This window comes from Girardinichthys multiradiatus, chromosome 13, assembly GCF_021462225.1.
Source record: "Girardinichthys multiradiatus isolate DD_20200921_A chromosome 13, DD_fGirMul_XY1, whole genome shotgun sequence".
Lineage (NCBI taxonomy): Eukaryota > Metazoa > Chordata > Actinopteri > Cyprinodontiformes > Goodeidae > Girardinichthys > Girardinichthys multiradiatus.
In genome coordinates, this window is record NC_061806.1 from 32,891,643 (window position 1) to 32,918,372 (window position 26,730).

The window sequence follows — 26,730 nt, forward strand, 5'->3', positions numbered from 1 at the left end:
TTTGTTCTAATCTACATGGCTTTTATTTAAAAGACTAGAGGAATAAAAACTGGTTTGACTTTAACTTGACAAGCGTTCAAAGTCAAGTTTTTCTATTCTACTGATTATGTATGTTAGCAACATTAACTCAACAATAGAATACTATGAAAATAAATGAAAGAAATGCAAACAGAAGAGTTGTGACTATCTATACACAGTATGAATGCTGGCAGTTTAATAAAGCCAAAAAAAAAAAAAACAGGCAAAAAATGCAACACCAAACAAGTGCTTTTGATGCTTAAAACTTTTTACTACTTGGTTCAAAGACTAAGCAATCTTTTTTCTAAGGCAGACAGAATCTGAACCCAACAGGACACCGCTGAACCCCAGTTCAAATAATAGTCAACAAATGTTCTGACTGAAGTTTCTTAGTATTGAGGTGTTCGTTGCATGGCGTCCAAACATCTGAGTTTGAAATGTTTACATTTTAGAATTTATGGATTCTTTATCTAGATGGAGGCAACAAAAAGAAAAAAAGTTCATAATTTTAATTGATGTGAATGATGTTTGAGACATTTTTTTAAATAAAAAATATACCCATTCATTTAAAATAATTACTAGTAAAGTGGTTTCATTGACTGTGCTGTGTGCTGTCTAACCCAAAATATATATATGTTTACCCAAACATCTCTTTTCATAAAATAATGTCTTGGTGGAGGAAAAAGGTTTGCATTTGAATCTTTTTGAAGCTAAATGGGGTAACGAAGTTCCGCTGAATTATTTGTTTCACTGGGTGCTATTACTGCTGTGATGCTAAAAACTACTGTGTAAAACTAAATAATTTTTTTAACCCAAAAAGGAGAAAAAAATAAACAACTGCAACACATTTTCTGTGTTCAGAGCTCTTTTTCACACCAAAGCTGTTACAGTTGTTTACAGATTTTTTACATGTTTACAGTAAGGCATTCTTTGGGTAGATGTGTAAATGTTTTGGTTTATTTTGCATTTACTAATGACGCAGATAAAGATTTGACTATATTTATACATGTTAAACTCGAAGAGAAAGACGTCGTTGTTAGCTTTGATTCACTCAGAAAACTGCAGTTAGCCACCAAGCTATCTATTTTATGAAGTTAGCTTAATTATTAGCTTTGAATTATGTGTATAAACTTTAAGCATTTCAAATGAGGTGGACATCAGTTTATGCTTCTGCAGATTTAAATTTTATAGTATTTTTACAAGAGGTGGCTAACTTTGGTTAACACAAACACTCGATAAGTAAGGCGTAATCGAGTTGGCTATGTCCTTCCTTTTGGTAGCTACAAAAAGGTCCTTTTTAATTGTATGCAGATCACAGGGGTTGTTTTCCTATTTCCGGTAATATGCGTAATCAGTAGCTATCATTTTTTGTCCATATTTACCATACAGTCTGCATAAATGATAAAATCTCTTTTGGGGCTTTGCTTTGCTTATCTTTGCTCATATCTAACTTCCTTCAGCTTCTTATTTCATGTTAGAGAACAGTTAATCATATTCAGAATAACTGATATGACACACAACTTTAAGCTATGTATTTCTAAATATTTCAGTTTTTTTTTAAAGAATTGTTTTATCACACTACTAATTATTTAGTTTAGCCTGCAAATTATGAACACTACTACTTTGCTTTATAATTTCATGTCCATATATTTTATTTCACTTTACAGTTTGTTATTTCAGGTTTATGTTGCATTAAATGAGCTACAGATTCTTTAAAGCAAAAGCTATTAAATATTTTCTAAGATCTGAATGCATGGGAACTTTAGGTAATGATTATTTATACTTACAGAGCCACGCTGTTATAGTGCTTTATGCGTGTTGGAGAATGTAGCTATATTTTTTAAATCTGCATCTCAGCTAGAGCTGTTTTCCTGAACTTTTTAACGGTATTCAAGAATCTCTAATAAAGTTCTTTTAATTTTTTTTTAATTATCAAAATGTATCCCATTGTTAAAGCTCTTCTTAGGCAGTTCCTTTGGAGCAAAATATCTACACATCATCTGCCCAGCGAGCATGCAGAGATATTACAGGGCTTTCATGACATCCTGTGCATGTGTGTCTGTGTCTGTTCAACTAGTCGTCACTCTCGAAGGTGTTCAAGTAGGTTTTGAGGCTCAGAGTGGTGGTGTAGGTAAGGTTAGTGGATCTGTACAGGTCCAGGCCCGTCAAGATCTCCACATCTCGAACTCGGGCCGTGTGGTGCTTCAGCAGGTCTTCAACCCACTGGGACTCATCCTCAGCACTCTGCAAATAAAAGCAGGAAAAGGGTTATTAACTGCAGATACAAACTTACCATAATGACTTCCATTTCATTGGAAAGGAATTTTTCATAACACAATTAATACCCCTTGGTGGTTTTCAACCAAAACTTTCCAGGATAGCAAAATTGTATAAAGCTCAGATTCTTTGACGCATTTACATATCATTTGACACATTTACATACCAGAAACCAGCTGTGAAAAAATTCACACAGAAATTAACCTGGAACAACTGGAGAGCTGAAACAATCAGAAAAAAAACAAGGGCCGAATGACCGCAAGATGTTTGATTACCATCGTAGTCATTTAGATCATAGAATACATAGTTGCCTAAACAGAAGGTTATCATGAGGTTTTCTTAACTGCTAGCCTCCATATAATGTTACCTAAACAGAATTAAAATAAGTGAAATATGTTGAAAAAATAACAGGAAAGGAAGTTACTCTATGAAAAAGAATAATGCAGAAAGCAGTGAACTGGTAAGTCGCTGAACTGAAAATGAAGTAATACAAAAGACAGTTTTAAGGTGAGTCTATAAAGCAAAGAGATCAAATTTTTATATCTAAGTAGACAAGCTGGATTCAGCAGAGAGAAGCCAAAAATTGAAAGCTCTACCCCCTGTCTAAGAGGGAGGCTGCTTCTTAGGTAAGCCATTTAAAGGTGAAGGTGATGGTTTAGCTCTAGGACTTTTACAAAAGCCTAATGTACAATGGACAACAATTTATCATAAGTGTAAATATAACTAATAATTGGGTGGACACTTCTGAGATTATTATGGATCTTTTCTAATTTACACAGGGTATTGTCCAAGCTACCGCACCCTGTTGGCGGTCAGACGCCTCGAAGCTCCTCCGGCCCTTGGTCCCCAGAAGCAATCACACACTTTATCTAAAGATTCTTAAATGAACGACTCTCATACAGTTTCTAACTTTTAGCTCCTTTAATCTAAATTAGGCAGAGGAATGATTCAGAGATCAGCGCTGAGGCTCCCCTCTCCGACCGTTGCCGTCTGTAAGAGGATGACGAAGAGCCTCAATAGAAGGTCACATGTAGTTTAATATCTGGCACTTCAATGCAATGGATGTGCTCAGTGTTTATCAGCAGACTATGTGTCACCATTGTGGTGTCTGTCTGTTGTGTAGTAGCGAGTGTCTACGTGTGCTGTGGCTTTCTAATCAAACCAGTTATTCCAGCTGCTCCACTATCAAACCCAGTGCCCCAGCCTCAGGTTGTTCATGACAAACCTTGGGAACATTTATCCATGGAATGTGTGTCGATGAGCATTCTTATCCTATTCTAACAAAAGGGAAACATTAGAACTTATGCTATCACTATGGTATAAATGGGAAAAACAGCTATGAGTGATATTAATAAAGGTTATTCCTAACAGTATACAGGCTTAGATATCTACAAACAAATACCACATGTCCCTTTATTGCAAGTTTCACCTTGACCACAGGCTTTCAGCAATCTTCTAGCATAAACGTGGCTGGTTTGGTCAGTTAACTTGGACTTGAACTTTGGTTTCCTGTCATGGATCCAGCTTTTAAACGTAAACCTTAAAGTTTGAATAGGTTTCAGTCCAGGGCATTGAAAAGGACACAACCTTAATGTTAATGCAAGCTCCAGCAAAACAATATCAGAGATGTGTGGACAGGGATGAAGAAGATCACAGGCTTCAAGCAGAAGGATGATCAGACCGATGGACGTCTGGACAGAGCCAATGAACTGAACGTATTCTTCAATAGGTTCAGTTCAGAAAGAAGCTCAGCATCCTCCTCTCCTGCTCACAGCCAAACAGACATCCCACCCTCCTTTGACCCACAAGACCCACAGCTGTCCAGTAACACCTCACATTTTTTATGTTCCACCTCAGCCCTAGACCCTTCTACATGTTTGCCATCAACCATATCAGAAGATGCTGATGCTTCCTTTGCTTCCCCCTTCCACCTGTGTGTCTCACGAAGTCAGGTGAAGAGACAACTGGAGAGACTGAATAGGAATAAGGCTGCAGGTCCAGATCATGTCAGCCCTAGAGTCCTGAAGGCCTGTGCAGAGCAGCTCTGTGGGATTCTGCAGCACCTCTTCAACCTTAGCCTGGCCCAGAAGAAGGTTCCGGTGTTGTGGAAGACCTCCTGTCTTGTTCCGGTACCAAAGAAAACTCACCCATCAGTCCTCAATGACTATAGACCTGTTGCCCTGACATCTCACATCATGAAGGTCCTAGAGAGACTCCTGTTGGCCCACCTGAGTAAGCAAACAGTAAACCATCAGGACCCCCTTCAGTTTGCTTATCGCTGTGGAGTTGGAGTTGAAGATGCCATCATACACCTGCTTCAACAAACCCACTGTCATCTGGACAAAGCCAGCAGCACTGTGAGGATCATGTTCTTTGATTTCTCCAGTGCATTTAATACAATCCAACCTGATTTGCTTTGTCAGAAACTCCAGAAGACTCAGGTGGAGGCCTCAACAATCTCCTGGATTAAAGACTACCTGACAAACAGACCACAGTTTGTGAGACTGAAGGGTTGTGTGTCTAACCAGGTAGTCAGCAGCACAGGAGCACCACAGGGGACTGTACTCTCACCATTCCTTTTCACTCTGAACACCTCAGACTTCCAGTACAAGACAGACTCCTGTCATCTATAGAAATACTCGGATGATTCTGTAGTCGTGGGGTGGATCAGAGATGGACAAGAAGCTGAGTACAGGATGGTGGTGGACCGCTTTGTGGCATGGTGTGGAAACAATCATCTCATTTTGAACGTGACTAAAACAAAGGAGATGAATGTAGATTTTAAGAGAAACAGGAATAAGTCAAACACTATTTCTATAATGGGAGAAGAAGTGGAGGTGGTGGAGGAGTATTAATACCTCGGTGTTCACCTGGACAACAGACTAGAGTGGAGATGCAACTGTGAAGCCATCTACAAGAAGGGACAGAGCAGACTGTACTTATTGAGGAAGCTTAGGTCATTTGGTGTTTGCAGCAAGATGCTGCATATCTTCTATAAGTCTGTTGTGGAAAGTGTGATCTCTTCTACCATCATCTCCTGGGGAAGCAGCATCAGAACCAGGGACTTAAAAAAGCTCAACAAGCTGATAAAAAAGGCTGGCTCTGTTCTGGGGACTCCTCTGGAACCTCTGGAGATCATTGTGGAAAGACGGATTCTTCATAAAATGAAGAACATTATGGAGAACTCTGAGCATCCTCTTCATGAGACTGTCCTACAGCAACAGAGTGTCTTCAATCAGAGGCTTCTTCAGATCTGATGTAAGACGGAGCGCTACAGGAGATCCTTCCTGCCCACAGCCATCAGCATCTACAACGGCTCTTTGAAGAAACCTACATAGTATGAGCTATAACAACATTTAATTTCCCTTTGGGATTAATAAAGTATTTTTGAATTGAATTGAATTGAATAACCATTCTACTTCCTTTCCAAAATGAGTTTCAATGTCTGTTTGGGATCATTATTTTGTTGGAGCACCCACATATTTGCAGGGCTCAAACATCAAACATCATTTTAGATAAAGTTAGGGAATCTAGAGGTAGCCTTTCTTCTTTGTTATTCAAAACAGTTGTTGAAATGCACTAGCCCCTCTTGAAATGACATAGCCCCACAGCATTATACTGCCACTGCTATACTGGTATAGATAGTTCTTAGCTTTGAAAGCCTCACCTTTATTCCTTTAAACACATTCTTGTTCCCAAATAGCTCAGTCTTTTTCTCCACAACCTTGTTGCCCTAATGTTGCCATAGTTTTATTTATTCTTTTTATTTCTTTGATTCATTAATTTAGCAGTGATTGAGTGGCCTTTGCTTTTATGTTTGATGTGGAGACGACTTATCCAAGGAGCGGAACCAGCTGGCTATTGATTTCTCCCGACAGGAGCTTTTAGAACTAGATGAAATTTCCAAACATGTCGGGATGAGACACAATATTCTGTTGAATTTGCAACAAAGGAGATGTCGGAAAATGCAAGTGGGGGCAAAAAGAAACAAGAGGCAGAGAGCAAGACCATGGAGAGAGACTTATTACCTGCCTTTTTCATCTATTGTTATGGGTAACATTCGTCGCATGAAGAATAAGATGGAGAAGCTTCAGACTCTCAGCAGGAACCAGAAAGTCTCTCAGAAGAGACAGAAGAGGAGCCTAATGTGTTTCACAAAGACGTGGTTAAAGGACTGCCTACCGAACAGTAACACAAGCATCAGTAGTTTTCTGACGATATGTGCAGATAGGGACACTAACATGCTGTAAGAGGAAAGGAGGGAGTCTGGCTCTGCTGACAAAATATTCGCCCATGTCATTTCCTCTCTGGAGATTGTTACCATGTGTCCCTTTCCAGCACACTGACAACTTTTAAACAGTTTGTGTTCTGCTGAAACAGAGGAATGTCTACAGGACTGCGTAGAGCTCACAAACTGGGATGTTTCCTGTGAATCTCATGGATATGATATCAGTGGATTTGCTGACTGAACCTCTGATTACATCGAGTTCTGTGTTGACGTTACTGAAAACCCAGTAGACGGATTGTTGCTTCCTAAACAATAAATCCTTGATCACTAAGAGCGTGAAAGACTTTTTCCTCTTTATTTTTATTTCATTTAAATAAAAGTGGTACATGAAAATGGAAAAAAAATTAAACCACAATTTCTTCGGACATAAAACACAAAAAATCTAACAAAATTAGTAATATAAAAAAGCAGTAATGTTAACAGCAATCACAGAAAAATCCCAGAATTTCAGATAACATACATACATACCCCAATATACAGGGGTTGGACAATGAAACTGAAACACGTGTCATTTTATTGTGAGAGGTTTCATGGCTAAATTGGACCAGCCTGGTAGCCAGTCTTCATTGATAACACATTGCACCAGTAAGAGCAGAGTGTGAAGGTTCAATTAGCAGGGTAAGAGCACAGTTTTGCTCAAAATATTGAAATACACAACATTATGGGTGAGATACCAGAGTTCAAATGAGGACAAATTGTTGGTACACGTCTTGCTGGTGCATCTGTGACCAAGACAGCAAGTCTTTGTGATGTATCAAGAGCCACGGTATCCAGGGTAATGTCAGCATACCACCAAGAAGGACGAACCACATCCAACAGGATTAACTGTGGACGCAAGAGGAAGCTGTCTGAAAGGGATGTTCGGGTGCTAACCCGGATTGTATCCAAAAAACATAAAACCACTGCTGCCCAAATCACGGCAGAATTAAATGTGCACCTCAACTCTCCTGTTTCCACCAGAACTGTCCGTCGGGAGCTCCACAGGGTCAATATACACGGCCGGGCTGCTATAGCCAAACCTTTGGTCACTCATGCCAATGCCAAACGTCGGTTTCAATGGTGCAAGGATCACAAATCTTGGGGTGTGGACAATGTGAAACATGTATTGTTCTCTGAGTCCACCTTTACTGTTTTCCCCACATCCGGGAGAGTTACGGTGTGGAGAAGCCCCAAAGAAGCGTACCACCCAGACTGTTGCATGCCCAGAGTGAAGCATGGGGGTGGATCAGTGATGGTTAGGGCTGCCATATCATGGCATTCCCTTGGCCCAATAGTTGTGCTAGATGGGCACGTCACTACCAAGGACTACCGAACCATTCTTGAAGACCATGTGCATCCAATGGTTCAAACATTGTATCCTGAAGACGGGGCCGTGTATCAGGATGACAATGCACCAATACACACAGCAAGATTAGTAAAAGATTGGTTTGTTGAACATGAAAGTGAAGTTGAACATCTCCCATGGCCTGCACAGTCACCAGATCTAAATATTATTGAGCCACTTTGGGGTGTTTTGGAGGAGCGAGTCAGGAAACGTTTTCCTCCACCAGTATCACGTAGTGACCTGGCCACTATCCTGCAAGAAGAATGGCTTAAAATCGCTCTGACCACTGTACAGGACTTGTATATGTCATTCCCAAGATGAATTGACGCTGTATTGGCCGCAAAAGGAGGCCCTACACCATACTAATAAATTATTGTGGTCTAAAACCAGGTGTTTCAGTTTCATTGTCCAACCCCTGTACGTCACACTTAACCACTCATCTTTCAGATAAAAAGCTAGTGGTGAACAGATCTTAAGAGTTCTTTAAGTTGTCATGATTTGAAGGTATTTTGTTTTGGGTCTTAGGTCTGATTGTTGTTGTTTGTGTTTTCCAGGTGGTGCTTTAAGTTAATTCCTTACGTTTGGTTCCTTAGTTATTTGTGTGTGTTGTTCATGATGCATTCTAGTTTGTTCTGTAAGAGTTTCTTATGGTTAGATCGTATCACTGTTCTCTGTTTAGTTCCAGTCATGTTTTCTGTCAGCTGCTGCCATTGCAATCAGCGTCATTTGCGCCACTGTTTCCTCCTTTGCAATGCTCTATAATGGCCCTGTCCCAATACCCGCACTTCCACCCTTGAGTCCCTGAATTGCGCGTTCCCGTTGATGGGTTCGAGTGCGTAGTGTGTCCCAATTCTCCAAAGTGGTCCTTAGCCCCGCCCCCTTTGTGCCCCACATTCACCCTTCGGCGAAGCCCGCATCTAAGCGGACTTCGCCGAAGTATATTACCCACAATTCACTGCTGCAGATGACGTTCTGAGCAAAAACCAATCACAACCGTCAACGTAACCAGCCATCAAATCAGAATAATAAGAACTGCGTAAACTTTAGACAGTAAGCCGACAAATATATTTTTTTACTGGTTTTCCAAGCTCAACATTGTAAGATACCACTGGGTTCAGAGTGAGTCTGGGCAGTCAGTAGGTCATAAAACTGAAGTTACCTTTCAAACAAACACTGGCACAGCGAGAGTCTGGTGTATAAGCCTCCTTCGCTTCCTGCACTGTCTTCTTTTCAAAACAATTGCTTGTTGCAGCTTCAAATAGTTTTTTTTAGCAGCAAGACTGTGAAAACAGCACTGGTTTGATGTTGCAGTTACGGTGCAGAGGTGCAAGTCGATGACGTAACCCCTACTGTCCCAATTCTCCAATTTTGCACGCTTGTAACCTGCGCACTTCAACCCCTACATGCACTTGTACAAAGTAAACACTTCATAGAGGGGCTTAGGGTGTAGTGTGGGTATTGGGACAGGGCCAAGTACTCTTCCATTGTGTTTGCTCCATGAGGAAGTATACTGTATGGCAAGCCCGTACACGTCATTCTCTGTAATCATGTCAAGCCTGTTCAAGCCATAATTGCTCATGTTGTGGCCTAGATGCAATTTTATTTTATTAAAACCTTTTCTAGTCACCAAACTACCTGTTCCTGCCTGTCTGCATTTGAAAACCATATTCATGACAAAGTACCTTTGAGTACATAATAATTTCTCCAATGCTAAAATGGATATAAGCTTCAACTACCACAATGCAATGTCAGGTGGCTCTTTATCTAACAATTTGTTCAAAATGCACAGTTCTGCAGCGTATGCAGCAATTCTTCAAAAATGCATATGCTTATGTTAAAGACAGGTCTAATCCTTAAACTAGGCGATTTGGATTTAAAGAAATATCAATACAAAATATATTTTTAATACCACATTTAATAGATTTTCAAAAAACGCGTGTGTGTGTGTGTGTATAAGATATACATTTGGCTGAAAAAGTACGTTGCATGTTTTATATTATCGGGGCCACGGTTGCTGGTAAGTGATATGAAGTGCATATCACAAAACAACATTATGCTGAAATAAAGTGAAAGTTTATTTTGAATATTGTTCAGTTAAAGGTAGTTACTTTTTTGATGAGTGTTTTTTGATCACCGATAGCTGCATTGATTTTAAAAATCACTCAGATAGTTCATCTTTTCTTGGAACTCGAGTTCTTTTCTTGTACTCTTAGCAATCTCCATGGGAACCTGGATCAGCTTGGCTTGTTTACTCACCCTACTCTTCAGATTTCTAACAGCTTAAAGCTGCGCCTCAGCACTGCCTTAGCTCCTGGCACAGCTTTTGTAACGACTATCATAAGCCCAAACTGGATCTTCTTAACAAGCTTCAAACATGACATTTAAGAATTGGCTCAGTCTCTACATTCAGTTGCCAGCCTGTGTTGATACTCACTTCTCTACTCCATAACTTCGATATAAAATCACAGTTTGCATGCCTCTGCTGCCCTCTTGAATTTGTGTGCTTTATTGTACACCTTTTAATGCAAGCAGCTCAACTTTTAGCAAAATACTAGTAAAACGAGCATGACAGAGCAAGACTTTACAAACTATCCACCTTATTCAGCCTTGCTTGTTCAATATCAGATATAGTGACCACTGGTATTAGACTTGAGGTGACTTTGGCTGCACTGGGCCTTCATGTCTCCCTGATATATTAGATAATTAGCTCACTAAACAATGTGCTTATTATATGAATCATTGGTATTTGTTTAGAAAAGAATAAGAGTATCTGAAACAAATATTTGGCAAAGGATGTTTTCCAGTGACGTAAGATGGTGAATCGAGCTCTTACAGATTAGTCAGAGATCTTTGCACAGAGACAAGAATCTCCTTATTTTTGTTCCACTTTTACAGAAAAAAAAGCTCAATTTTAAATCAACTCTGAAAGAAGACTGGTTTCTTGCTCTTCTAAAAACAATCTAAAGTTGATTAGTTGCTTGATAATAAAACCAATATTCCAGCTAAGTTTACATAATTGTCTGATTAAATGAACTCCTGCCTTGGAGACATTTTAATTGGCTTGTAATACTTTCTTGTGGGTGGAAGTTGTTGCTGCCATGTATTGTCAACGTTAATGACACAAATTCAAATGAATTTTAAAGAGCTGTTTCTTCTCAATCAGAGGAGTTCCAGTTTAGTATATTTAAAAGACATTGTTCCCTTTTGATTATATGGAATTTTGTCTGAAGAACATCGTTTGCTCACATGTTTCCACTGAACTTAATGAACAGTGCTCTCAATAACTGTTTGCAAGCCTTGCACTGTCTAGTAGTGGACAGCTTTCACAGGAAAACACACAGCACATTAGACAACAGATTTTTTTTCCAAATAATAATAGTTAGCATTAATTTGTTATGCAGAAAAGACAATAGTAACAAAATATTACTGGGTTTATCTCTGTGAATGCTTTACAGGAAATCCTCACCATGGATCTCACTTCGGAGCTATAGTTAGATTAAAAGAAGAAAAGGAATGGCAAATGAATATCCATTTGATTCTATTTTTAGGTTTCCTTTATTTCCATCCATCCATTCATTTTCTATACCCTCTTCTTCCGTACAGGGTCACGGGGGAGCTTGTGCCTATCTCCAGCTGCCTACGTGCAAGAGGAGGGGTACACCCAGGACAGATCACCAGTCCACCGCAGGGCAACACAGAGACACTCAGGACAAACAGCCATGCACCTATTTACACATAGGGGCAACTGTGAGAGACCAGTTAACCTAACAGTTATGTTTTTGGACTGTGGGAGGAAGCCGGAGTACCCTGAGAGAACCCACATATGCACCCAACATCAAAACCCACTTGCTGCAAGGCAACAGTGTTCCCAACTGCGCCACCGTGCATCCCTGTTTCATTTATTTGTATAGAAAAATATTTTATTGAAAATGTTTTAGGTAAATATTGTCCAAAAGTGCCTGCAACTAAAAGTGGCATTGGCAAAATTTATAACTTTTTCCTTTAGATAGTGTGACAAATTTTACAATTATCAGACATAGCTTTATTTTATTTTATAAAATGTGTTTCTTTGAAACCAGGTTTTAATTGGGCAGGTGAGATAATCTGGATTCTTCTTTAAATATCAGATGAAAACAAATGTCGGTGAATCATATTTAGATAACACACTCTCTGATAGCCGTAAGGCAATCACACCAAGCAATTAATGAGTAAATGTCATATAATGCTGAGTTTTTGTCGGACCAACATGCAGATGAATGATTGGGAGCAGCAGGATGAGTTGAAGACCTTCACTTTAATAATAATAATAAGAAGAAACAGGAACAATCTTGCAAGGGTAACAAGACTGTGCAAATGGACATGGAACAGATAGCAAACAATAGGCACCGGTGACAAACAATGAAAACCAGAGAAAATAAAAACTGAGGAGAGTGAAGAAATGGACCAATGAACTGAGGAGGGAATCAAGGAGGTAATCGGATGCAGCTGGTGGAAGAAGGAATGCTGGAGAACTGAGGGAGAATGGCTAATAAACACAGATGAGCATGGAGAACAGGGAAGTAACAAGAAACTAAACAGAATCAATCTAATGAGCCTAAGTAGACTGAAAACAAAGCAACATTGTAGTGCAAAAAAGGTAAACAGAACTTAAACCCAAAACCTAACACAGGCAGATTCTAAAAGTTAAAGGTTTAGTCAAAAATGTTGTTTTTAATGTTGTGATTATGTTTGTCCACACTGCTTGCTGTTGCCACAGTTATGTGGAATATCCAGTAGGTGTCACTGTGGTTCGTGGTGTTTCTGGTTACATACAGTTCTTCTTCCGTACTGGTTGCTGACTGTATGCAGGTTTCCTTATATTGGCTGATAATAAATGCCTGACGCGCAATCACAATGGACTGGTGATTATAAGCAAATCTACAATTTTGAATGCAGCTTTTCTCCCTGGTTTTACCTGTGATCTACAGAATGTGGTTAAAATATTTTTCCTGTCACACCAAGGCAGAGAAAAGGCACATTCAGGGCCCCACCCTCACCTACCACCCTGTTTGCAATGGTACCTTAGCTAAAGGTTCCTCCCTGCTGTCACAGTGTGTGTTTTTGGTTGGTATTCGTTTATGTTTAGTCAGGTGTTTTTTCTGTTCTAAGTATGGTTAATTCTTGAGTCCTCGTTTCTGGTGTTTTATCTTCTAGGTTCTGTTCTGTTTACTGTGTTAGTTGTGTTCCTAGATCTGTTATCTTCCTGTGTTCTGGTTCCTTTGGTTTGTTTACTGCTTGTCTTGTCGGGCTCCTCGTGTTCTTGTTTATCCCTATCTGGTTCACCTGCCCCTCTGTCTTCCAGCATACCTGTGTCTGTTTTCCCTGATTACCTGCCCTATTGTTTTATGTCCACCTTCGTCTGTATTTAAGCTCATCTTTGTCCTTTGTTCCACGCGGTGTCTTTAGTCTATTTAGTCTGTCTGTTCTAGCTACGTTAAGGTTATGCTACAACCCAGAAACCAGGACTGTTTATTCATGAACTTTGTTACCTGGGTCTCCTGTTAAGCCTGCATCGGCATTTGTATGTTGGCTCTCCTCATTAAAGAGTGATTATCTCATCAACTGTCTCTGCTCGTCCTGCACCTCTGGTCCACCACTAAATTGAAGTATGACACCTGCAGGAGAATGCCCCATTTGAATAGGACTTCCTGATACATTTTCGCTTTATAGCTAGGCTTTGCTATTTACCATTCTAAGTCTGACCTATCCCTCAGGTAAATTTGCCATGACAGACTCTAGACTCTATGAGGCAGTATGAGGCAGACCCAGAACTGCCTAGAGGACTGTTTATCCCTACTGGTCTGGAAACACCTTTTGATCCTCCACAATTAGCTATGCAGACCTGATCCTTCTCCTCAGGCATTTCAAAAACCATTAAACATGTGACACTCACCAAACATGTCGGTTTTGTTAAAAAAACATCCCGCAAGTGATGACAACCCAGATTGATCATAAAATCTGGATCATGTGACCTGTTAAGTATTATTTTCCGAAAAGTGATGAGGCAGAAACTCCCAAATTAATGATCTCACCAATGATCTCAAGAAACCCATGATAAGACGAAACAATTTTCTACACTGACTTAATCCTTGCAAGGTCATAGGAAGGCTGTTACCTATCTCTATCTGTTACCTAACTTAACTTTTGCTTTGCTGACTTGTGATAGGGCTGACTTTTGACATCTAAGTGAAGAAGCTCCTCATTTCTAGGCAAACAGCACTTTGGCTTTGTGTAACTTTGTGACTGCAATGTAAAATCTACAGATGTTAATGCACTAAATAAAAATATTACAGTAGTTAAAAATGTGAAATTTTCAAGCAACATGATTAGCCGCAAAATGTGTTTTTTATTTTTCATTTATGTAATTTGAATTAGTTGCATGTGTCCTTGAAGTACGTTACGCCAATTTTCCCATTTGGGTTACAACAAAAAGAATAATTTATATTCGAACAAATATTGCTTAATGAAAGCAATAAAATTGTATGGGTGAAAAATACAAATATACATACAGTCTGATATGCAAAAATCACAGAAACATCACATTTTTCCATTGCATTATTAAGCTCAGTGAGCAGTGCATGTGTATTTCAGATTAAATTAGACATTTTTAAGAGAGATGGATGACTAAATATTACTTTTCTTAACATTTACAAAATGAGGTGTTTCTGTCTTTCTGGGTTTTTTTGTTTTGTTGTTTAGGTTGCTACTAGAGAGGGATCTCTGGAGGTTGTTAAACTTGTTTACAGTTGTGCTAATGGCACTAATGGCTATCTGCCAGAGCTGTCTTCCAACTTTCGGGCACGTTTATGAAACTTTGTGGTTAAGCGCTAGAACAACCCTTGATGCACGTTCCGAAACATTTACATAATCTGAAAATAAAACGAATGCATATGTTGCTGAGATAGTTGTTGCTCATGGAAGAATCAGTTTTACTTAATACCTCATTCTAAATTTGGCTTTTCTTGTTTGGTCAACTGTCCTTTACTTCCTTATACAGGTCCTTCTCAAAATATTAGCATATTGTGATAAAGTTCATTATTTTCCATAATGTAATGATAAAAATTTAATATTCATATATTTTAGATTCATTGCACACTAACTGAAATATTTCAAGTCTTTTATTGTCTTAATACGGATGATTTTGGCATACAGCTCATGAAAACCCAAAATTCCTATCTCACAAAATTAGCATATCATTAAAAGGGTCTCTAAACGAGCTATGAATCTAATCATCTGAATCAACGAGTTAACTCTAAACACCTGCAAAAGATTCCTGAGGCCTTTAAAACTCCCAGCCTGGTTCATCACTCAAAACCCCAATCATGGGTAAGACTGCCGACCTGACTGCTGTCCAGAAGGCCACTATTGACACCCTCAAGCAAGAGGGTAAGACACAGAAAGAAATTTCTGAACGAATAGGCTGTTCCCAGAGTGCTGTATCAAGGCACCTCAGTGGGAAGTCTGTGGAAAGGAAAAAGTGTGGCAGAAAACGCTGTACATCGAGAAGAGGTGACCGGACCCTGAGGAAGATTGTGGAGAAGGGCCGATTCCAGACCTTGAGGGACCTGCGGAAGCAGTGGACTGAGTCTGGAGTAGAAACATCCAGAGCCACCGTGCACAGGCGTGTGCAGGAAATGGGCTACAGGTGCCGCATTCCCCAGGTCAAGCCACTTTTGAACCAGAAACAGCGGTAGAAGCGCCTGACCTGGGCTACAGAGAAGCAGCACTGGACCACCTGCTCAGTGGTCCAAAGTACTTTTTTCGGATGAAAGCAAATTCTGCATGTCATTCGTAAATCAAGGTGCCAGAGTCTGGAGGAAGACTGGGGAGAAGGAAATGCCAAAATGCCAGAAGTCCAGTGTCAAGTACCCACAGTCAGTGATGGTCTGGGGTGCCGTGTCAGCTGCTGGTGTTGGTCCACTGTGTTTTATCAAGGGCAGGGTCAATGCAGCTAGCTATCAGGAGATTTTGGAGCACTTCATGCTTCCATCTGCTGAAAAGCTTTATGAAGATTTCATTTTTCAGCACGACCTGGCACCTGCTCACAGTGCCAAAACCACTGGTAAATGGTTTACTGACCATGGTATCACTGTGCTCAATTGGCCTGCCAACTCTCCTGACCTGAACCCCATAGAGAATCTGTGGGATATTGTGAAGAGAACGTTGAGAGACTCAAGACCCAACACTCTGGATGAGCTAAAGGCCGCTATCGAAGCATCCTGGGCCTCCATAAGACCTCAGCAGTGCCACAGGCTGATTGCCTCCATGCCACGCCGCATTGAAGCAGTCATTTCTGCAAAAGGATTCCCGACCAAGTATTGAGTGTATAACTGTACATGATTATTTGAAGGTTGACGTTTTTTGTATTAAAAACACTTTTCTTTTATTGGTCGGATGAAATATGCTAATTTTGTGAGATAGGAATTTTGGGTTTTCATGAGCTGTATGCCACAATCATCCGTATTAAGACAATAAAAGACTTGAAATATTTCAGTTAGTGTGCAATGAATCTAAAATATATGAATGTTAAATTTTCATCATTACATTATGGAAAATAATGAACTTTATCACAATATGCTAATATTTTGAGAAGGACCTGTAGTAGAAACAAACATATAACCTCCTGGTGACTTAACTTCCCTTTTTAACGGTTCCCCATAAGGCTATTTCTGTGCATTTCAGGGGGCTGGTGGTATTATAGTGACACACATAGTCTAACAGTAAAATATAATAATTTAAACCCTTTTGTTAGGTATCTTTTCAAAGTGCGACATGCCGTGTACCTGCAAGTTCATAGTAGCTGGGTGTAGAGAGTAAAAGAAAACATTTGGCTTCTTTGGAAAATCATGCCAGAGGCCTCAAAACGTATGTCTTCTGTCAGTGAAAAAATCTGCAGAAGGTAAGCTAAATTCCCCAGGACGTTTGATAACAAAATCTGTGAAAGGCGAACAAACCTACGTGCTTTTTCATTTCTGAATTTAAGAATCATCCACGAATCAAGTCGCACTCAACTCCGACTTGATTCGTGGATGTTTTATCAGATTCAAAGTTCATCATCAGCGGAAAAATCTTAATAGTGTTGATTTAATTATTACATTAGATGCTAAAAGTGATAATCTAAATATAGCTTCCAGGCTGAAAGTTGAAACCAGATTTTAACATGAACACTGTTTACAAATACATACATCTTCCTTATTGTCTGACATTAAATCAGGTTAAGCCTGTCCTGTTTCATTAAAAGTCAAAAGCAATAGAATATTTTGAATTTTGTTTTTTAAATGTTGTAAACTTTCTTCAAATGTTTTCTTGTTCGTCCTTAGTATATGATGGAACTGCATTTTATTTGATCAAACGCTATGGGTATCCTTGCACAATCTTCTCAATATAGTTAGCTGGAATTCGGGCATGTTTCTCCTGACAGAACTGGTGTGGCCGAACTAGGGTTAAAGGTCACCTTGCTTACACACACATTGTCCTTCTGTACACAAATGCTCTATGGGGCTGAGATCACGGCTTATCATCATCACTAAAAATATTACTTTGTTGTCCCTGAGTCACTTTCTAACTAGTTTAATGGCGACCTTATTGTTTTCTATTCAGAAGATGATGTCTTGATGTCACTTCAGTATTTCCATAGTGTTCTTTCCTCTTAGGCTGGTAAGCTTCTAGCATTTTTCTCTGAATGTAATGATGGTCATGATCATCAAACAACTAGATCATAGTTTCATCACACCACAACACGTTTCCAAAAATTTAAGTGTCCGTGAGTTAACTCACAAACTGTAGTCGGGCTTTTCAATGTTGCTTTTGAAGTAATGGCTTCTTCTACTCTGAGTGGTCTTTCAGTCCACGTTGGTACAAGGCTGATTTCATGAAGGATAATGAAACTCTCTTATCAGCTTCATAACACATTTATCACTGGAAAACAGAACCTGCTTCCTTCCTGGTATGATGGCCGGACATTCCAATGGTGTCCAGACATCATATAGTATGACTGTATTGAACAGATGACCGTGGCCCTGTCAGGCATCTGGAAGTTGTAGCCAGCTTTTTTCTTCCAGTTTTTTGTCTTCTAGTGTCACTTCCAAGTTAAAGCCCACAGTGGGATTTCTGAAACATGCACAGATCCAGTTTAATTCCAAATAAAGGGATAATTTTGAGATAACTTGAATCCTAATTTGGATTTAGTGCAATATAGGTTTACACATCTGGTCAAACTGGCACGTATTTAGACCAAAACCATGAATAAAATAATTTAAGAAAATTAAAGAAATTCCTTATTTTATATAACTAAGCATATGCTTTGCCTAAACAAACACTGATATACACTCACTAGCCACTTTATTTGATACACCTGTCTAACTGCTCGTTTACACAAATCTCTAATCAGCCAATCACATGGCAGCAACTCAATGCATTTAGGCATGTAGACAGGGTCATGACAATCTACTGCAGTTCAAACCGAGCATCAGAATGGGGAAGAAAGGTGATTTAAGTGACTTTGAACGTGGCATGGTTGTTGATGTCAGATGGGCTGCTCAGATTATTTAACAAACTGCTGATCTACTGGGATTTTCATGCACTACCGTCTTTAGGATTTACAGAGAATGGTTTGAAAAAAAGAAAATATCCATTGAGCGGCAGTTCTGTGGGCACAAACACCTTGTTGATGCCAGAGGTCAGAGGAGAATGGCCAGACTGGTTCGAGTTGATAGAAAGGAAACAGTAACTCAAATAACCACTTGTTACAACCAAGGCATGCAGAACCGCATCTCTGAACGCACAACACGTTGAACCTTGAGGTGGATGGGCTACAGCAGCAGAAGACCATACCGGGTACCACTCCTGTCAACAAGAACAGGAAACTGAGGCTACAATTCACACAGGCTCACCAAAGTTGGACAATAGAAGTTTGGAAAAACGTTGCCTGGTATGATGACTCTCAATTTTTGCTGCGACATTCGGATGGTAGGGTCAGAATTTGGCGTCAACAACATGAAAGCATGGATCCATCCTGCTTTGTATCAACGGCTCAGGTTGGTGGTGGTGGTGTAATGGTGTGGGGAATATTTTCTTGGCACACTTTGGGCCCCTTAGTACCAATTGAGCATCGTTTCAACGCCACAGCCTACCTGAGTATTGTTGCTGACCATGTCCATCCCTTTGTGACCACAGTGTATCCATCTTCTGATAGTTACTTCCAGCAGGATAACGCGCCATGACATAAAGCACGAATCATCTCAGACTGGTTTCTTGAACATGATAAAGAGTTCACTGTACTCCAATGGCCTCCACAGTCTCCAGATCTCAATCCAATAGAGCACCTTGTTGAATCAATGCCACAACTGATTAAGGCAGTTCTGAAGGCAAAAGGGGGTCCAACCCGTCACTAGCAAGGTGTACCTAATAAAGTGGCCGGTGAGTGTAGTTGAATGTCTGCATTCTTAATTGCTACTGGCAACAGCAGTAAATATGGTAATGTCAAAATGAAATAGCAAGTGAAAATGAAAACACGCCTAAATATCAATAAAGCTAAAGATAGAACCAACCAAAGAAATTATTGGGACATAAACCACCTCACCTGGTGAATCAGAGGTATTTATCTTTTTTTCAATACTGTGCATTTCTATAACAATGTCCCAAAATGTAATGTGAAAGGAAAACCCAATATTATCATTGCCTTTGTAGAGAGTTACTTTTGTTCTCTTATTATGCTTTTTTAAGTTTGTTTTTACAATTTTAAGGTTTTGCCTATTTTACAGCACAGAAACCAAAACCTGTCAAAACTTACTTTTAACCCACATCTATTACATCTATCACAACCACTTTAAAAGTCAAAGTGTTTGTCACCTCCAACTAGTGGCTTTGTTATTGTAGTCTATTTTTGGCATCTAACTGAAGAAATTCTTTCTAAATGAAGTCATTAGGAAACAGAAGGAATGATTGATACATGCTGCATTCCAACATAGAGACTAACCTTTTTGTGCTACATGAAAATGCTGTGTGTAGCAGAAAACCTACTGCAAATCACACTGAACGCAACATCACCACTGTGAAACACAGTGGTGGCAGCTTAATGCTGCAGGGCTGCTTTCCTTACAATGGACAGGGGACCTGGTCAGAATTGATGGGAAGATGGGTCGAGCTAGATGCGGACAATTGTGTAAGAAAACCTGTTAAAACCCTTAAGAAACTGGAGGAGGTTCACCTTCCAACAGGACAACAAACCTGAACATACAGTCAGACCTGCAATGGAAATGTCTGGATAGAAGCATATACATGTGTCAGGCCCAGACTTGAATCTAATTGTAATTTTGTGGCAGGACTGTTCACAGATTACTTCCATCCTGTCTGACCAAGCCTGAGACTTGCATCTTTATTGGCAGTAAAATGTGGTTCTACAAAGTGGCGACTTACAGATGCATGGCACACTTTTCAGATCTCTATTTGTAAAAATGTATATAACAGTATGTCATTTTCTCTTCACATCACAGCTATGCACTAATTTGCGTTGGTCTATCATAAAATGGCAACATTTAATGTGTATGAATAGGTTTGCAAGGCAACAGTTTCAAAGTTTAGTAACATTAGTTTTAACATGTTAACATGCAAAAGCATGTTAACTAACTTTGCATTTATTACATCACCTTTTTAAATCTTTGCTTGTTGCATGAATTCATATTGCAGTATTAGGAAAGAAGTACAAGTGTGGCCTGACATTTGGTAGGAACTGCCTCCTCAGTATTAGTTTTAAAGCTCTAAACTGGATTAAAATGACCACAAAAACAATGAAGCACAGGAATGGCCTCTGTATATACTGCTAAAACTAAATAAATATAATGATGTGACGACAGCTCCAGTTAAATCCAAACCTTGCTATCTATCTATCTATCTATCTATCTATCTATCTATCTATCTATCTATCTATCTATCTATCTATCTATCTATCTATCTATCTATCTATCTATCTATCTATCTATCTATCGATTTAACTACACTGAAATAACATAACCAAACAAATCTTAAGTAAAAAGAAGTCAGTTTAACCTATCCCTTATTTTTACAAACAAAATTAAAGAAATTAAGAATTTCTGAGTCCGATATAACTTCAATTTTCTGTGCAGTTGCTCTGAGTTTCTTCCACTTAATTAAAAAAAATATCAGGTTGTCATTCTCTTAGAGAACATGATATACTGTTTTAACTCTCAGTTGTAATGATGTCATAATGTTTCCCTGAGTCATTTCCGGAAATGTCACGTGATTATGTATCAATACTTAAAAGGTTTTGGATATCACATTTGACATCACAGTGTCAGCAGTAAAGTATTTTTCATCAGCTCACATGGCAGATACTCTGCTGTATTTGTCATAATCATTAAGATAACAATCATACATTTGCTTAGGAGATGACAGCTAGATAATTTTTCTTCAACGTCACATTGTTTGGAGCTGATTTTGCTGTTATTTGTATGTGAGCATGATTTTTTTTTTTTTTTTCTGCTATGGGCTCTTTTTTATTCAAAGTAACGCATTTTACCTGCAGAGACATCAACCTCCGATATACAGACCAGAAGTTTGGACACACCTTCCCATTCAAAGAGTTTTCTTTATTTCCATGACTATGAATATTGTAGCTTCACACTAGAGGGTGACACGGGAGTGGATTTTCTCTCCTGTCCCATCCCGCTCCCACAGAAAAATGTCTTGTCCCATCCCAATCCCAGGTCAGCATAACAAAAAAAATCCTGTCCCGTCCCACTCCTGGTAAATTGACTCCCACTCCCGTCCCGCTCCCATTCAGAACGACTCCCACTCCTGTGCCACTCCCATTTTTGTTTTCTTCATTTAGTCTTTTGGCAATTTGTTTCTTTAAAGGACCAGTTAGGTCCCTGTTTTTAGTTGTAGTAAAGGCCAGTTAAAGTAAAAAGAATAATAATGAAAAAATAATAAAATATTAAACAAGGAAACAGACCATGCCTATCTTAGTTGAATAAACAAAATGTACATAGTTGTATTTTACTTATTTATTAAGTGACTGTTTCCTTTGAACAATGACATTACTTTTATGTTTCAAGTTGCTGAAACGAAAGAAAAATGCACCTAGTAAGAGAACTGTACTTGTTGAACAAAAGGCCAAAAAGGCATTACCTTCACAATTTAGAAACTGTACCTGAATGGTTCACAGCCCTGGTCCTCAGGGACCCCTTCTCTGCAAGTTTTAGATGTGTGTCTGCTCCAGAACACCTGATTTAAATTCTGACATGACCTTCTATACAGGCATCAAGAATGGAGGGTCACACTGGACAAAATTAATACAATAAAATCATCATTAAATAAATAAATGTTGTGAATGTCCCATAAGTGAAGTAAATGTAACATGAAAGAAATGTAACATTAAATGTGCCATTAAATTAAAGGTACCATTTATTTATTTAATACATCATTAGATACAATAAATGTACCATTATATCATTAAATGGACTATTATGCAATTAAATGTGCCACAGAATAATTAAGTATAATTTTAAAGATGACATGACGTAATTAGTGGTGCACTTAATATTTAATGATGTATTAAATAAATTGTACATTTAATGGTACATTCAAGTTTTTTCTATTTCACAACATATTTATTTAATATCTTCCCTTGATGAAGCCTTTCTACGAGGTCCGCGAGGGGACATGGGGAATTTTTTCTCTTTTGTGTCCCCACGCAATAGTCTTTGCGTTATTTCGCAATACTTTGTGGGATAGTTTCCAAACCAGATAACTGCAAAATTGAAACAAACACTACACCTGTTTTGAGATTTATTGAGTTTTATTTTGAAATCAGCCTTAAATAAAATTATATTCAATCAGACTAAAAGACAGTTTTTATCCACAAGCTGTCAAACTACTGAACTCTGGACCATAAAACTGCACGAAACCACATCTGTGACACTTTATTTCCTTATTACTGCTGCATGATGTGTACTTTTTTTTTGTACGCCATTAGTGTTTTAGTTTTTATCGTGATTTGAACGGTTCTTCTTATCCTAAGCATTTCATCGCATTGTTTACTGCGTGTTAACCTGCATATGACAAATAATCCATATCAATCACATATCAGTGCTGTTTGTTTTATGAGCAGTTTATCATCTGTGCTGTTGCTCCAAAATGCCGAACGCAAAAGTATTGCGTGGAGACGCAAAATAAATAAATTTCCCCAGGTCCCCTCACGGGCTTCCGTACCTTACCTCTTAAATCTTTAGTGAACATGCAGCAATTTTGTTGGTCAGATGAGACTTGACACATGTTGGTACTTTTGGTTTGATGAATGAAGAGATGCAGGGTTGATTTAATCCAGAATCTGTTTTACAAGTGTCCCTTAATCACTGGTGAACTTGATTACGACTAAACACGTTTTACAAGCAGCAGACTTCGTGTTAACACCGCTACATTCAACTCTCCTGAAGTCCGGTAATATTTGCAACTTTCCTGTCAGCTCTATGAGTTTAATAGATAAGTCCTTATTTCTGACTTTACGTTACAAATCCAATTTTACCACGTCCAGTTCTCCACCTGCGTTTGCTCCCTCCATCCTGAACGCAGGTGGAAAACATCGAGCAGAAGCACTGTTGGCTTGTGGGTCGTGTAGTTCGTTTGACTCACATTATGGTATAGGCTTCTTGAAAAAAAACTACACAATGGCAGCGTCGATTCAAGTTTTTTTTTTCTTAAAGTTTATAACAAAGTCTCAGTTTACATTTCCAAGGACAATTGATCCTAGTTTATTTTCCCTCCTATTAGTTAGCTCCCGCTCCCGTCTGCTCCCGTTCATTTTTTATCCTGCACCGTCCCAATCACGGGATCTTTACTGATGCTGTCTCCCGTCCCGCGGGTTTCCCGTGGGAATCCCGTGACCCGTGGGACTCCCGAAAAAATTTCAGCCTCTACTTCACACTGAAGGCATCAAAACTATGAATTAACACATGTGGAATTATATGCTGAACAAAAAAGTGTGAAACAACTGAAAATATGTCTTGTATTCTAGGTTCTTCAAAGTAGCCACCTTTGCTTTGATTACTGCTCCACACACTCTTGGCATTCTGTTGATGAGCTTCAAGAGGTAGTCACCTGAAAGGGTTTCACTTCACAGGTGTGCCCTGCAGGTTTAATAAGTGGGATTTCAAGTCTTATAAATGGGGTTGGGACCATCAGTTGTGTTGTGCAGGAGGTGGATACAGTACACAGTTGATAGTCCTACTGAATAGACTGTTAGAATTTGTATTATGGCAAGAAAAAAACAGCTAGGTAAAGAAAAACGAGTTGCCATCATTACTTTAAGAAATGAAGGTAAGTCAGTCCGAACAAGTGGGAAAACTTTGAAAGTGTCCCGAAATGCAGTCGCAAAAACCATCAAGCGCTACATAGAAACTGGCTCACATGAGGACCGCCCCAGGAAAGGAAGACCAAGAGTAACCTCTCCTGCGGACAATAAGTTCATCCGAGTCACCAGCCTCAGAAATCGCAGGTTAACAGCAGCTCAGATTAGAGAACAGGTCAATGCCACACAGAGTTCTAGCAGCAGACACATCTCTAGAACAACTGTTAAGAGGAGACTGTGTGAATCAGGCCTTCATGGTAAAATAGCTGCTAGGAAACCACTGCTGAGGACAGGCAACAAGCAGAAGAGACTTGTTTGGGCTAAAGAATACAAGGAATGGACATTAGACCAGTGGAAATCTGTGCTTTGGTCTGATGAGTCCAAGTTTGAGATCTTTGGTTCTAACCACCGTGTCTTTGTGCGGCGCAGAAGAGGTGAACGGATGGACTCTACGTGCCTGGTTCCCACCGTGAAGCATGGTGGAGGAGGTGTGATGGTGTTGGGGTGCTTTGCTGGTGACACTGTTGGGAATTTATTCAAAATTGAAGGCATACTGAACCAGCATGGCTACCACAGCATCTTGCAGCGGCATGCTATTCCATCCAGTTTGCGTTTAGTTGGACCATCATTTATTTTTCAACAGGACAATGACCCCAAACACACCTCCAGGCTGTGTAAGGGCTATTTGACCAAGAAGGAGAGTGATGGGGTGCTGCCCCAGATGACCTGGCCTCCACAGTCACCGGACCTGAACCCAATCGAGATGTTTTGGGGTGAGCTGTACCGCAAAGTGAAGGCAAAAGGGCCAACAAGTGCTAAGCATCTCTGGGAACTCCTTCAAGACTGTTGGAAAACCATTTCAGCTGACTACCTCTTGAAGCTCATCAACAGAATACCAAGAGTGTGCGGAGCAGTAATCAAAGCAAAAGGTGGCGACTTTGAAGAACCTAGAATATAAGACATATTTTCAGTTGTTTCACACTTTTTTGTTCAGAATATAATTCCACATGTGATAATTCATAGTTTTGATGCCTTCAGTGTGAAGCTACAATATTCATAGTCATGAAAATAAAGAAAACTCTTTGAATGAGAAGGTGTGTCCAAACGTTTGGTCTGTACTGTATGTCTAGAATATTTCAATCTTCACTTCACTGTCCACTCCAAAAATACTGAGGATAAAACACACATTCAATCTACATGTATATCATAGTTTCTGCTAATTCATTATTAGTCTAAGTACTCTGCTAAAGCTTTAGTGTCTTTCACTGCTGACTTAACATTAAACTAACTTTTGAGCAATTTTTAAAAATAATGAATTCTGGTAAAAATATTTAATATTCGTCTTATCAAAACTCATAGCTGGTGCAACACTGCCTCCTGCTGGTGTTATAATAAACTTACATTGCAGGTTTCACTGTTGTCTGGCCTGTGAGGCAGGATGAAGGAAAACACCTTAAGCGCCCCATCACACTCATCCACTGTCTGATTCATCTCCTGGCAGCTTGTCACAATGGTGTAGAAGTGGGAAGGAATGGGCGGTTTGTCTGCAGAAAACCTTAAGAAAAGACAGTTGGATAGTCAGATTTCAGGTAGTAAATTATGGGCCTTTTAGAGCAGAGAAAACATCTAAAATTCACCATTTTGAATACATAGTGCTTAACATGGTTCATTTAATTTGGACATGCGATCTCAACACTAAGCATACCTTACTTTATAAAGTATTAAAAATAGTTCCAGACATTCAATCTGCTTGAAATCGGAAATATATTTGCCTGTATGAAGGCAATCTATAACTGGCAAATAGAAGTTACAAAAGTCTGGGATGATTTATTAAGGATGTCATGGCTGATAGTTTGGTTTTGTTTTAGTTAATATCTCCATGACGTCTTGTTTTTTTGTTGAGTATTCTCATTTTACTTTTAGGTCATGATCCGTTGTTAATTTATCTCTTCAAGATCTGTAAGTCATGACTGACTTGTTGAATTTGATATCACCTCTGATTCTGATCCTTTATAACACTGGGATGCTGGTTGAATTTTGATATTTAAAACAAATTTGAAAACATTCATTAAAAAACAGGCAGTCTGGTGTGATGTAATGCCTGTTGCTATGTTAAAGACTGATTTTAGGCTAACACATGTAACATAATATATGCTGTGTGGCATTTTGAAACAGTAATTACTTAGAACATTTTTCAATATTTCCTCCTGATGTCATAATTTTCAAATATGGGGCCACACCATTTGTTATATTTACGAGCTGCTCTGAGAAACATACTCTTTAATCTGCTCTGTGGTGTCTCGAAGGCCGTCGTAGTTATAGTCGAAGATAGGCCCACACAGAACATTAACACCATTGTTTTCCTCACTGTAACGTCTCAGCAGCGTCCCCTGCAGGTAACTCCATATTCCTACGCAC

At 39.2% G+C, this 26,730-nt stretch overlaps 1 protein-coding gene across 1 annotated transcript in view; it reads right to left on the bottom strand.

Moving 5' to 3' along the window:
• The window catches only part of LOC124879420 (ectonucleotide pyrophosphatase/phosphodiesterase family member 2), a 59,965-nt gene continuing 33,235 nt past the window's right edge, over positions 1 to 26,730 (bottom strand). The window contains exons 23-25 of the mRNA XM_047383986.1: positions 26,590 to 26,722; positions 25,714 to 25,867; positions 1 to 2,262 (exon numbers count right to left, since the gene is read on the bottom strand). Of these exons, the coding sequence (XP_047239942.1) occupies positions 2,092 to 2,262; positions 25,714 to 25,867; positions 26,590 to 26,722 (458 nt within the window). The 3' untranslated portion in view covers positions 1 to 2,091. The remainder of the gene's footprint in view (positions 2,263 to 25,713; positions 25,868 to 26,589; positions 26,723 to 26,730) is intronic.